The 15,291-nt window shown below is 38.1% G+C and overlaps 1 protein-coding gene across 1 annotated transcript; it reads right to left on the bottom strand.

Moving 5' to 3' along the window:
• Nucleotides 1-11,887: 11,887 nt before the first annotated feature.
• On the bottom strand, nucleotides 11,888-14,995 carry LOC108999000 (H/ACA ribonucleoprotein complex subunit 4). The gene is made up of 2 exons (XM_018975779.2): nucleotides 13,045-14,995; nucleotides 11,888-12,226 (listed from the first exon to the last, which is right to left on the bottom strand). Exon 1 carries the CDS (start codon nucleotides 14,915-14,917, stop codon nucleotides 13,073-13,075), a length of 1,845 nt encoding a protein of 614 aa, XP_018831324.1. The 5' UTR covers nucleotides 14,918-14,995; the 3' UTR covers nucleotides 11,888-12,226; nucleotides 13,045-13,072.
• Between the last annotated feature and the right edge of the window lie 296 nt (nucleotides 14,996-15,291).

The following is a 15,291-nucleotide window of genomic DNA, read 5'->3' as shown; positions in this document are numbered from 1 at the left end:
ACTGATTTTGGTTTTTAAAGTTGGGATTAGTACATTAAAATAGTTATTAGATGATTGATTAGTGTCCCCACTATTTGGTATTTTGTTGAGCAATCTATTTTAATTTCTTAATTATCTGATATTTTATTAGTTTTTTTCATTCAAAACCTTAATTATCTAATATTTTATTATTTTTAATTCATAAACCGAATCAAACAAAATCCAAATAAATTAATATTTTATTGAATAATTGTGTAAAAATTTTACAATAGTTGCATCTCTATGTTTGTTATTATAATTACAAAAAATAAAAATAAAAATAAAATACAATTTTTTTTTTTATGCTAAATAGGTGAAAAGTTTCTACATATAATGCATTTTTTGAGTTAATAAAATACTTGTGATAGATCTTTTTATCCTAAATTTGCTTAAGCCTTAAGCTCCAAATTAGGTGCCGTTGAGTTTAGGAGTAGTAGATCCTTTTCTTGTGAGATGAGGGGAGATCCTATTAACGAGGAATACATGTTTATACAAGAGATATATGTATTTTTAGGATTAATAATGTATTTTGAGAAATGTTTTGGCCATAAAGATATATTATAAAAGTAAATCCATAAATTGATATGAATTTGATGTGATACGTCAGATTATAAAACTATTCTTATTGTAAAGTAGATCTAATGTAATATATGAACTCATATCAATTTGTAAATTTATTTTTATAAAATTTTTTTGTGACTGTAGCACTTCTCATATATTTTATATGTTAATAAGCAAGCTTTAGAATAGGTTTTTTTCTATCTTGAATTCGCTTCAACCTTAACTGCCAAATTAAGAGTCATTAACTTCTCAAATAAGATATCCTATTCTTGTGGATCGAAGGATATGCATGTTGCTATAACATAAACGGCCTTTTGCGGCCAATTCTTTTCCGGCGTCGCACAAATTGTTGCTTAACAACTTTTGTTGTGGCTAAGTTAAAAATGTCGCAAATGGTCATATATTGTAATGCGAATAGTGTAAATTTCCTCTACGATGATTTTTTCTTTATTTGTGGCTTATACATGTCGCCGCAGATAAAGCCGCCAACTTTCATATGTTAAGCAGTGATTCCACTCAGTCACAAAAAAATTTTCATGGGATTGCGACGGACAATTTACTTTTTGTGTCCACTTTATTGCCGCAATAGAATATCCATTTAACAACCCCGTATTGGCAATTCTCCAATTTTCTCCCAAATTCAGTGAAACCTAATTTCGTTGAGGGATGTCAAGTGGGTTCCAAGCTCCTTCCTTTTTTATACACATTGTTCAGAGGAAGTCGTAATATTCACATGGACAATTTCTCTCTTATTCTGACCCGATCTCCATTAAACCCATGTTTTGCTCACAAGTGGTAGGTATTTGCACATCAACCTCCGCAGCTTTCAACTTGTTTTTTTGGTGCACAACCATTGCCCTGCTACTCCATTCAAGGTATAACCCACTTCAATCTAACATCAAAAGATTATTTTCTGTGCTCTAATATTCTGGCCGTAACCTACCCACCAATAATGTTATGTACTATGATTTTTTGTCTGATAACGTATTACTAGTTTTGGAGCATTTGTCCATTTAATTTTCTAATTCAATGCATCAGTTAATTATCAATTCTCATGCATTGCAAAGAGAACAAAAACTTACATAACTTTCGTATTTGCATTCTCTGTTCTATATTGGCCTTTTTGAATTATTGTATTTCTTGCTTATATGACTACAAGATGATTGGGCATGTTCATATAATAGTTTGGAAAATGTAATTTTTGACTTTAACATTACATTGGTTAGGAACTACTCCTTATAATAAATACATCACTGCTGTGAAATGCTTAAATTTACATCCTTTGTGTGTTTCTAACGGATTTGGGAGATACCGCATGCCATTTGTTTGATTAAATTCTCATAGACTCTGTTTAATTCTAAAATAAGGGAAATGTATATAGTTTCTTTATAGCCACAACATCATAGGGATATGAATGGTTTTTTTTTTTTTTTATTTATAGAAAATTATGTTTCTATTGGTGCTCTAGAGGATGTGTTTTTCATTTTGAGATGGGACAATACCTCTGTTTACACTGGCTAAATGTTCATTCACAGTTCATGACAACAACTTCTAATCATGCTTTTAACCAAAGTCATACAAGTTGTGCATTTATGTTTTATGAAGTGAATTGCAAAATGGATAACTGACTCCCCAATATCTATGGATTCTAAACAGCAAATGGGAAAACTCCATCTATACGTTTTTCTCGCAAAGTTTTGGCCCAGCTTGAGGATCTAAAGTCAAATGTGCAGGATCTATTACAGAAGCAAGCTGAATTCAAAAAATTTATGACCTACTCTATGTCATAGTAACAATCCCAGGGAGAGTCTCCAAGAGAGACTCAGGTTGTTGAGTAAAAATTTTGTGTGGATTTTTTTTGTTTAAATATATTTTGAGAGGCAAAGGTGGCAGCCCTTTTGGAAACTAAAGGAAGACAACTTGGGAGTAAGTTTTTGAAGTGATGATTGGGTGGTTGGAAACTTGGAAGGTCAGGAGTGCGGGTCAACTAAATGTTTGATCTCAATGGTTGGTGGAATAATTTTTTTATTCTGGCTAGAATGGGGATGAGTTATCAGCGCATGCATGTTTTCCTAACAAACTAATTCTCCAAACAAGAAAATATTGATTGTTGTGTTGCCACACTTGTGTTAACACGTAAACTTGCAAAATACAGAAATACGTGTGTATTTGTTGTTGTTGTGTTGATTATTTATTTTCCCATGTTTATAAGCTACTTTTCATGTTTTTATGTTGGTGTTGGACATCTTAGTGGTGGATGATGTAGGGTCATCTATTGTGGTAGTGGCAGCACGAAGTGGACACACACACACACACACACACACATACAAATATGTTAAAAGTGTCATTCCATCATGCATATAAAGATTTGAGTGTTGATAGGGATAGTCACGCTGCACATATTATGTACAGGATTTAAGTTAAACATGAGTATATATGGCTGTTGTTACTAGAGTTTCATTCCCAAAATATTGCATGGTCATGTTTACATAACATTGTGAAAACTTATGGATGTAGCAAAATGGAACTTGAGATCTAATTTGATGAAGAAGAAAAGCTGAAGTAGCCAAGACAAACAAAGATTTTTGACCATATGTTAAGCAGCATTGAACAAAGCATTCTAAATGATTGTATAAAAGTTGTTTTATATATATATAGCTTGCACCATGGTTGACTGAAGAACACTTATCATAATGTCTTGTATATTTTGACACACTTTATGGAGTCTGGTACATGATATGATGTATAGTACTATAGATACATTGATACAATGAAGTTAAGCATGTGTTCTCATATAGGATCCGTCCGTGCGTGTGTGTGTGTGTGTACCTACATATTTTGTCCAATATCTATATGTATTGGTAAGTGGCCTCAGGGATATAAGTAGCAGTATCATTCCAGAAAACTACAAGAAGAAAAAAAAAATAGGACTGCTAGAGATACAAAGGGATCTCACACACTAATGTGGCACACGTCTCCTTTCTTTCTTTCTTTCTTTTTTTCATTTTTTTTTTGTTTTCTCTCTTTTTCCCCGTGCCTCTCCCCTCCTTCCCCTTTTCCTCTCTCTTTCTCCCTCCAGGGGTGGTTCCCGACCACCACAGATGGTCAAAGGACGGCGACCATCGACCATGCAAGTCGTCAACTCAGATCCTAACCACCTCGACCACCTAGCAGTGGCCACGTAGCGGTCAACCACTTACACAGTGTCTGTCCCTTTCTCTCTCTCTCTTTCTCCCTCCCAGGGTGGTTCATTACCACTACATATGCCAAAGGACGGTGACCGTCCGCCAGGCAAGCCTTCGGCTTAGATCCCGATCACCCTGAGTACCTAGAGGGGGCTGCGCAGCAGTCGACCATGCACACAATGTGCAAAATGTGTACCAACATGCATGGCGAGCTGCTGTGAGCTCCACGCCGTGGTGCCCACCCTGAGGTGGTCCTCAACCACTATTGCTGGTACGGAGAAAGGGCAAGGGTGGAGGGGGAGAAAGGAAGAGAAAAAAAATAGGGGAGAGAGCAATGTGCCACATCAGGGTGGAATTCCATTGTGAGATTCCTTTGTGTTTATAGTATTTTCCTTTTTCCATTTTCAAATTATGGGTAGAATCATCACTTTCAGTCGCCAAAGACCAGAGAGGAATGAGTATTGTCGCATAAGCTTCTTTAAAATTCTGATATTAGAGCTTCAGCTTTTTTTTACCAATCTTATCTTTGTCCATTGATGAGTGTACAACTTTTGAATCACCTTAGAATCTCTTCACTTGTTTTTGGGTTATTTGACCCTTTTTTTAGAGAGAGAAGAATAAATAAAAATAAATCTATGAAGGGCTCTACATTTCTGGATGTGGAGGTCATTGATTTCGTCCTATTGACCACAAATCGATTATGTGTTCAAAATTTACAGTGAAGATTTTCGGAGGATGAAAAGAGATGGGGAAATAGACAATTTTGAAATGAGAGAAAATCTCATACTTCTCGGTACATAGGAAAATAATTATAAAATGATGTCTTGACCTCCTATTGGATGGTGTCAAGATCTTATTTACACCGCATCCGTTTTTAAGATTTTCTAAAAAAAAAAGGGATAAAAATAAATATTATAAAAGTTGCTTGTAAAGTAAGATTCTTGAATCTGCTCTCTCTCTTTGAAGATGAGTTCCTTCTCTCCTCCTTGTAGTCTTCGTCCTTATGATCCCCACCTAATCGCCCCTTAACCTCATGAACTCCACCTAACCAATCCCTAGCCTCCCCTTCATTCCGTTCTTATCTAGCATCTTCCACCTACATTTCCTCTATTTTTTCCTCTCACCCGCTTTCCTCCAACCATGTCAAAAAACAAGGCGAATATAGATATACTCATTGAACAAACGAAAGCTTTAACATGAGATGACATCATCTTGGTCCCAGCATCTGAAACTACTGCAAAGATCTCAAATCATGTTGTTGTTAGTAAGTTTGTCTCCACTAAAAAAGCTCTAAACAAACATACTTTCCACTCTACTATAAGGGCAGTTTGAAGCTTGTACCTGGACTCACTATTGAAGACCTAGGAACCAATACCTTCCTCTTCACTTTTCCATCCCCTCTAGAAAAAAATAGAGTTTTCCACCAAAGGCCCTTGAATTTTAAAGGCTATCACATGGTACTAAAGGAATGGCCTCCAAGTCTTAGTCTCCAGGAAATAGATCTTTCACACTCTACTTTCTGGATCCATATCTATGGATTACCCTAGAAATGATGACAGAAGACAATGCTGAGAAAATAGGCCGAGTCCTAGGACATTTAATCGACATTGATCCATCTTTTCTACCAAATATGTGTGTTACACAGTTTTTAAGAATTCGGGTGGAGATAAATACAGATAAACCCCTTTATGAGGGATTCACTTTGCCCAGAATCAACAAAAGCCCTGCTAAAGTTAGCTTCAAATATGAGCGTTTATCAGAGTTTTGCTATGGTTTTGGAAGATTAGGTCATCTCCAGCAGGCATGTCCTATCTATATTAGCACTGTAGAGGAGCCTTAGTTCGATCCATGGATGCGTGTAGACCTTCAGGATCCAAGACGCATGGTGCGACCTAAGGAACCTCTGAGAGAACAACCCCAATTAGTTCCACAGACTGAATAAGTTCAACAAATCCCCCCCCCCCCGGCCGCAGGTGCGTTCAAGGGCCATTGAAGCATTTATGAAAAATGTCTAGGTAGAACATCTTGAAAAAGGTAAAGTTGTCATCATCAACTCGGAAGGCAACAAAAAGAAAGAATTTTGTATCAAACAATTATTCTCTGGAGCAACTAGCAGTAGCAAGTCAAATCTACACGATGACATTGTTCATCAAGCTGTGAGTTAACCCTTAGAAGCAGGAGCAAATGGCCCAGGCAAACCCTCATCTCCACCATGTGGCAGAGATCAAAGTCTCCAAACAATTTTGAATGTACCATTAATTGAGAGCAGCCAACCTGTTGCCTTCAACAATTAGGTCTCTGTTATACCAGCATTTCTGACACAAGAAGGTAGTCCCTCCTCATTCCAAGTGTCCCTCTTAGGAACAAAAGTACCTCCTCATCAATCTAACCTGCCAAACCCAAATTCTCATCTGGGTCCATCTCTAATTAAGACCCTTACCATGACATCTTAGAAAGGACCTCCCTTGATCTGCCAAACGCTTCTATCAAAGAAGGCCACTTTGAAGGGCCTAAGCCCAATCCTTTCTTCTTTAAACAAATCATTGCTTAGCTCCAGTCTAAGAATGGGCCACCCGAATTTACCAAGCCCAATCATAACCTCTCTCTTCTGATCAGTCCCTCGGGCAAGGCTTGTATAACATTTAACACATTTCAGTTAAGCCCAACCCAAGCCCACTAGGCCCCTCACCCAGATATCCCCTAAGGAAATGTTTCTCTCCCAATTTTCATTCCCTCAACAAGAAACATATGACCTCCCATTACCATTCCATCCCCACTCATCAACCCATCCTACTAGACTACGAAGAAAAGAAAGGATTTATCTAATGAGATGTTTCATCCCCCTCTCCCCCATAAAAAATGTTTTCTTAGTGCAGCTATATCTGTGGAAAAACCTCAAAATGAAGGAACCTGCAGCACTACTAAAGGAGCGGAGGCTCAACCATCTCGTAAGGTCCCAGTAAAAATCAAGGTAACCCAAAAGGCAAAGAAGGAAATGATGCAACGAAAGATCCCGAAGAACAACACCAATATAGTTCGATATGCATCATACCAGAACCAAGAATTGAAGGACTTGAGTAACCCAAAAGGCAAAGAAGGAAAGGATGCAACAGAAGATCCTGAAGAACAGCACCAATATAGTCCGATATGCACTATACCAGAACCAAGAATTGAAGGACTTGGGTAACAATGCTCAGACCTAGACTATGAATATTTTTCCCATGAATCCAACGACTGAGGTGCCAGGGTCCTCATTGCCACCAAAGATTCCATGAGGCTTCTAGCCTGGAATTGCCGAGGTATTGCCCGTCCTCGAGCAATTAAATCCCTTAGGGCAAATATCAGGGTCTATAACCCTGAGCCTATTTTCCTTTCAGAAACTTTACTATATTCTTATGTCATTGTTCATATGGTTAATACGTTGGGTTTTTCTTATTTTGTGCACACCCCCTTCTAGAAAATGGGGGGTCTTTTGCTATTGTATCAGCCTGGACTCAATATAGCACTTGTTAATATTTCTATTATTGTAATTTCTATGTTGGTGTATTCTGATCCCTCCCACATGTCGTGGCTTTTAAACCTTGTATATTGTCTTGCTCCATATAGTAAAAACCAAAACTTTTAGGACCATCTTAGCAACATCATAGACTCTTTCAATGGCCCTTCTCTAGTTATAGGAGACTTCAATTCAATTTTCTCTCAGTCTGATAAACTAGGAGGTAAACCGGTTGCTCAATCTTCAACTCCTGAAGGTCTCCAATTGTTTATGGATAGGTTCGGCTATGTCGACCTAGGATCTTCTGGTCCAAAGTTTACTTGGACCGAAAATAGGTATGATCACCATTTGATTAAAGAAAGACTCAATAGGGGTATTGCCAACCTTTCCTGGCTTGATCTCTTCCCCCAAGCCACCTTAACTACCCTCACTTGAGTCACTTCCGACCATTCTCCGATCCTTTTAGATATTTTGAATAGGAAAAATCCCAAATCTTTCAAATTTAAAGAATTCTGGATTCGTGACCCTTCCATCCTCAAAACCATAAAGGATGCTTGTAACATTTCTTTCTCTGGTTCTCCTTCGTTCATTCTCTCAAAAAAGCTCAAACCTACAAAGAAAGCTCTTTATATTTGGAATAAAAAAAAAACAAAGCTTTGACCACATCCAAACTCAAATCAAGCATCTGACCGACGTCCTTTCTTCTCTACAAGACCAAGATTTATCTCCTCAATCCAGTACTTTGGAAGTCGATATAAAGAAAAATATCAATGAATTGCTCTTAAGGGAGGAACCCATTTGGAAGCAAAAATCCAGAGTTAATTTGCTCACCATCACTGATCTAAACACGAAGTTCTTTCATCCATCCACTTCCATCAGACGTAGGCACAACAACATTGAGTGTCTCAAAATATGAAGGAATCAATGGATGACAGATCATTCTAACATCATTTCAAAGATCCAGGATCACTTCCAAAACATCCTCACCTTTTCTCACCCTGCCCCCTTTGATGGCATTGAAAATCTTTTTCCTAGAAAGATTATTGATAGTGAAAATGATTTCCTCTGCAAAATTCCTGTTGATGAGGAAATCACACTCATTGTGAGAAAACTCCATCTCTCAAAGGCTCATGGCCCGGATGGCTTTACAGGCCTTTTTTACAAAACTTTTTGGGAAGTCATTAAAATTGATCTGATCGCTGTCGTAAAAAGCTTCATTCACGGGAAGCTTCTTAAAGAACTCTATCACACTAATCTGGTCTTAATTCCTAAAATCGACAACTCGAATGAAGTTAGTCAATTTAGACCTATTAGCCTTTCCAATGTTTCCTACAAAATAATTGAAAAAATCCTTGCTAATAGGTTCAAATTTATCCTTTCAAACATTATCTCTCATTGTCAATCTTCTTTCGTTTCTGGCTGTCTCATTCAAGAAAACACCATCTTGGCCTAAGAAATCTTTCATAAAATGAAAAAAAGGTTGGGTAGAATGGGACATATGGCTATCAAAATTGACATGGCAAAAGTTTTTGATTCTATGAAATGATCTTGCCTTCTTTCTGTCATTTATCAAGCTGGTTTCAGACAACAATGGATCAACTAGATCAATGAATGTATTTCTACTGTGTCCTACTCAACCATTGTCAATGGGGCCTGCCATGGCTTCTTTCAACCTTCAAGAGGTCTCAGGTAAGGAGACCCCTTATCTCCTTTACTTTTTATTCTTGGAACTGAAGTCATTTCTAGACTCATTACTCAATAGAAAAACCATAATTGTAGCAAGGGTATTAATCTGTCAAGAGAAGGGCTTTCTATCACCTATCTCCTTTTCACGGATGATATGTTTCTCTTTGGTTTTGCCACAACCCAAACTGCTCAAGCTTTTGTTGACTGCCTCAACCTCTATAACTCCTAGTCGAGCCAATGCATCAATTAGAGGAAATCTTCTATCCATTTCGGTAGGAATATCACTCTGAACTCGATTAATGTAGTAAAAAACTACTTAAATTTCAGAGTCTCTCCTCCAAACTCTAATTATCTGGGATTACCTCTTTCGAATGGAGATGACAAGAAAAAATTTCTCTCTGATTTAATGGATAAGGTTCGGAATAAACTTCAGGGTTAGAAGACAACCAGTTAGGAGAAAATGAAGAAAGGCACCCAATTGGATATCACCTTATCACATTTGATATTGCGGTAAAAAAGCAGGGAGGCAATCTTGCAACTGCATGCTGGAAAGACAATGGTAAAATTTTATTTGTGAAAACAGATTTCATTTATAGTGCAAGTCCAAATCCAGGAGAAGCCTCAGCAACTTTAATGGCCATCAAAGAAGCCGAAAGCCAAAGACTGGAAGAAATTATTCTCGAAGGCGACTCAAAGGTGACCATCCAAGCTATCATACACTCCTCTCCCATCCAAGAATGGATCCTGAGTCCCATCATCAGTGACATCAAACACCACTTAAAATTATTCAAAGAAATGACAGTGAGAAAAATCCATCAATCTCAAAATCGATGTGCGCATAATTTGGCGCAATGGGCAGCAACAATGCAAGCTTTTGGTAATATCCCCCTTATACAAATTCCTCATTTGTTGTAATTTAGTGGAAAAGATCCACCCACTCTTTATGTTTAATTATCTTTACTTTCCACTTAACTTTGTATTTCTGAATTATGGTTTAATATATATCACTATCAACTTGCTAAAAAAAACAAAAAAAGAAAGATTCTTGATATAATAATCTTTTTAAATTTGTAATTTCGCTTTTCTAAATCAAATTTTGGTGTAAAAGAGTCTCTTCATATTTTAAAATAATGATGTTTTTATAAAATAATGTTACTTTTATGAGATATTTTATAAAAATACTCCTAATTTTTAAACATAGTTATGAAATGTATTATAAAAAGTATTGTGTTTATCCATTTTCATTAATTATTGGATAGGGACATTCTTTGCTGATGGAAAGAAAATGCCTTCTTTAATATATGAGAAATGATTGTTTCAGTCGTGAGTGCGCAAGCATCGTGCAATCACTTTGAAAAAAGTGAATAAATACGAGACTCATATAAAAAAAATTAATTTTTTAATAGTAGGTCTCACTCTTTTTTAAAGCGACTGCACGACGCTTGCACACTCTATGACTGTATGTAGCATTACTCTTAATATATTGGTATTGGTCTGCATATGAATTCTATAGTTTTTATTATGGAAAAATGTTTCTTCCACAAAGAAATATGAAAATAAATTCACAAATTGACGTGTCTTAATGCGGTAGATCAAGTTTTAAAATTACTTTTACTATAAAATAGATATAACGTATCACATAAAAACTATATAAACCTCACACATTTTTCCGCTCTCAAATCCATCTAAAGTTTCATTGAACACAGCCCTTTTTACCGGAAAAGTATGGCTACAATACCCTGGGGGAAGAATTTTTTAATTGACTGTTTCTGGATAAGTAAAAAACTTCAACTCGTTCCCATATATAATTTCCTTGTTAATTCCAATACGAAGGCGAGATTTACTTTCTTTACAGACCAAATTAGTTTATTTGACAACATGGGCACGGTCGGTAAGTTGGAGGGTTAAGTATCTTTCTCCTTGCATTTCTTAGATGCATTTCCCTACAGGGGAATGGAAGCATATAGTTACATAAATGAGAAGTCAATTAATGAGCAAAAAATTATTAGGTACTTCTCAAAATAAGGATAATGTGGTACTCACCTTATCATTAGATGTCACACAAGCATCAATTTTAATTAACATGACATCCTATCCTGTAATTAGAGATGGGTGGCGGGGCACTGCCACCCGCCCACCACGTCCGACCCCAGTCCGCAGACGAGGGTTGTGCAAGTATCCCCTTCTAGCCCAGCCCCTCTCTCTCTCTCTCTCTATCTTGTAGTTGTTGTTGAGGGTTACTTGTGGTTGTTGTTCGCCGGTCGCCATGAGTGGGACAGCTTTGGGGGCAATCCACCCCCAACATCCAAATGGGGGGCCCACGAAGGCGCGGGGTGGGAGCAGCAGCCCCAGGCTGTAATAAAATGAGAGTACCAATTGTCCATATTTCGTGAGTTACCTAATAATATTTTCGCAGGACAGCCCGTCTTCCCACCAACAGTTTGCAGCTGAACCAACAAGAAATAATGCAAACTTGCGGAAGGTATCAAGAAAACTGGCGATCCATCGCTAGAAAATATGTAGATGCAACTCAATTTTATCAAATCCAAACCTCATACCATCATCTCCAACTACATTTGGGAAGTTTCATGAACATCAAAATATGCATCAAAATATAAAACACAGGCTACAACTCTTTCTACAATCAACCAGAGAGCATGCAAAAGTTAATCTTTCTACAACGCAGACACTAACTAATTCCTGCCCCTCCGAAAAAGTACCGACTACTTCAATCCCTCTACCAAACTATTTAAAACCATATTAGCATGTGTAAGTGAGCATTTGATTAAATGTGTCCATGTCTATATACTAGGTTCTGTAGTTATATATCAAACACATGCTACTGCAATGAATATCATACCTTCATGTTAGAAACTTGGAAAACAACTCAAAAACCATGCAAGTTATAGAAAATTAAGAATATCAAATTAAGAAAACATCATTAACATGCGGAACTAAACCGCAAAAGGTAGTCCTCCAGAAAAATGGATTAAAAGGTTACTACGATGCAGTAATCACTGCTGGAGAAAGAGCAGATGTACGTTCTAGAGTTCTGCTAATTAAAAACCAACTCAAAACCAATTAATCTATTCTTCTTCATCTTTATTCTAGTTTCTTCTCTTTTGCTCATTTCAGCCTCATTATCACCTTCACCGGCACCAGTAAAAAAGCCAGTGGGCGATGCAGCACTACCATCCTAGCCTCCTTTCCTTTTTCTCATCATAAGGTCCAATCCATTCTCCGATTTGTGGGCTACATTAGCTTTGTAGAGAAAGCATTGCTGCAGGAATTTCAAGGTTGTGGTCAAGCTATAGGCACAGGAGGTGAAGTGTGGTGAGAGAAAATGAAACTTGAAAGAGGGATATTTATGCTCTAAGAAAAAAATTTGAAACTGACCAACGCAAGGATTGAAGAAAATTACAAAAGCTATCTAGCAAATCTGTGATCATTAGCATAATGAATTTGCAGAACAAACCAATAGAACAGCAAAGCAAAGGTAAACTCAACTTAATCAAGTTGAAACAGAACTCCAAGTCTCCAACTAGATTTGAGAAGTTTATCTTCTCACGACTTCAAGGCTGGGAAAGATTATCAACCACACAAAGGGCATGGATGGGTCTATGGAAAGCTAACATTCCGATGGCGACTAACACTTGAAAACTAGGCTAGCCAATAAATGTCAAGAGTCGAGCCTAATTTTCATTTCAGATACTACTAACCTATTTCATTCTTGAACAAGATAATTTCAAAACCACATAACGTATATAACTCCAACACTGACTAAACGTCCCAATATCCCCAGACTACTACATTTAATTCCATAGAAAAAATCACAAACATTATTAGCACATAGTCCAAGTTAGAAAAGAGTCGTCAAAATGTTAACAATAACAAATTAACAAACCTAAATGAGATAAAGAAAATAGCCTGCATGCAAATAGAAACAGTTCTTTTTGGGGGGGCGGGGGAGGGGATAAGTCATGCAAAGAGAAATGATGAAAAGCAGCTACAGGAAATGCATCAAAAAGTTACACAAAACTATAAAGGACTCATTGCAGATGAATGAAAAACAGATAGGGATACATTCAAGAGTTCTACCAGATAGAGACCAAAATCATAATCCTTTCTACTCTTCCTCGGCATCTTTATTCTTCTTTTTCTTCTTTTTCTTCTTCTCACTCACACTAGCCTCACCATCACTTGCACCATTAGCAATGCCAGTAAGGGCTGCAGCCCCACCATCCTCGGCCTCTTTGTTCTTCTTCTTTTTTTTCTTCTTCTCAGACTTGTCTGCTTCAGGTGAACCAGCTTCAACCTTATCTCTGTGCTCCTTTTTCTTCTCCTTCTCGGCCTTTTCGTCACCTAAAGCACCTGCATCGCCATCCTCTTTATCCTTCTTTTTCTTTTTCTTCTTCTCTTTCTTTTCAACTTCAACCTCTGCCTCTTCTTCCTTGACCTTCTTAACCTTCACGCCCTCTTCCTTCTGAATCTCTGTAACTTCAGAAACTTTAGCTTTCTTCGAAGGAAGGGGAACAGGGGTTTCGGTGCTTTCATCCAGCTTCCGTTTACGCCCCTCCCCATCATCACCATCATCCTTACTTTTATTCTTCTCTTTCTTTTCCTTCACTACTGCAGGTTCTGTAGCAGCTGCAATGCCTGCAACCACAGAATCCCCACCTGTGGGTAAAACCAGGTTCCTCATCCATTCTTGAGGGGTATTGTCATTTGGCTTCCCATGTTTATCCAACTTCCCATCCGCTATCAGTTTCTTTTTCATCGATGCCCTCGGCCCCAACCCCCACTTCCTTGGGTACATATCCCGATCCATCACTACCCTCTTAATCCTTGCGACAACACCATGATCACAAGTTGCCATCACCGCAGTTGTCATCTCTGCAATCCCCAATGCAATTGCTTCTCCTTTGGTAGTCATGAGCACAAGTTCCTCTCCAACCTCAATATCATTCTCAAACCTCAACAATCCCGGAATCATCAACTTCGCACCATAACAAATAGCATTCACAGCAGAATCCTTCACAACCAACCTCTTATAACTCGTCAAAATCACTTCGAGCGGCATAATCACCCTCCTCAAATAGGTCTCATCCCTATAATTATCGTACATCCATTGTGCATCCAACACATCATGCATGGTAACCATGTTATCTTTCTCGCCCAAAATCCCCGACCTTACCCTCCGCAGCTCCTGCATATGCCCTCCAACTCCAAGAATCAGACCCAAATGCACACACATCGTCCGCACATAAGTCCCCGCCTCACAAGAAATCCAGAAAACCACCAAATGCTTATCAGCGTCATACTCAAGAAGCTTACTTTCATATATAGTCCTAATCCTGAGCTGCCTCTTCACCGCAGAAATCAAAGGCGGCCTCTGAAAAACAGCTCCAGTGAGGGTTTCGAGTGCCCGAGCAACCTTAGACACATCGGGTACCGCAGAATGCAACCTAGCAACACAGACATACTCTTTCCCAGCGCCTTGTTGCGATTTGACGAGTCTAGTGGCTCGATCAATGCAAACAATCAGGTTCCCAGTGACTTTGGGATCGAGGGTACCACTGTGACCCGTTTTTTCGACCTTGAGGATCCGTTTGATCCAGGCAACTACCTCATGTGAAGATGGGTTAGCGGGTTTATCAAGATTTATAATACCGTACCTGATATACTGTTCGAGAGGACGCTTGAGAGGGGAGTAGCCGGAGGGGAGAGGAGTGTAGTGTCCTGTACGAACGTTGAGGCGGTCGTAGTTTTTTAGAAGAATGGGCCATTGAGAGGTGTCAATGGAAGGAGTGAAGCTCTGGGGCTTGATCATGAAGTCCCCAGAGTCGGAGCCCTTCTGAGTGGGCTCCGAACCCAGAGAGGAGAGTGGCTCGGGCAAGACGACAGGGGTCTCATCCTTGGAGCGGTGCTTCTTCTTTTTCTTCTCCGAGCGAGAAAGCTCCATCTCGGACATGGCTCGGCAGAGCTACTGTGAGCAGAGCGGCTGGTTTCTTCACTAGGGTTTTAGTGGAGGCGATTGAAATGTGGGGGGTTTTGGAAGAAAATGGGGATTTTATAACCAATTTGTTTTTTTTTTGGGAGTAATTATCAGGTCCCACTACTACTCTACGGACTATTTTAACGAATTAAAAAAATAAAAAATAATTATATTTTAAAATTTAAATTATATAAATGTCTATATAAATAGAATAAATATAGATAAAAATTACTATTTATAATATTTATTTTATACATATAATGTGGTATCATGTAGGCCATATATTTCTTAAAGTGAGTGTTGAGAATAATCAACTAGAAACAATCATGTAGGGAGTGTAAATTATATAT

The sequence above is a fragment of the Juglans regia genome, chromosome 3 (genome assembly GCF_001411555.2).
Source record: "Juglans regia cultivar Chandler chromosome 3, Walnut 2.0, whole genome shotgun sequence".
Lineage (NCBI taxonomy): Eukaryota > Viridiplantae > Streptophyta > Magnoliopsida > Fagales > Juglandaceae > Juglans > Juglans regia.
This window is presented reverse-complemented; position numbering and strand designations above follow the sequence as displayed.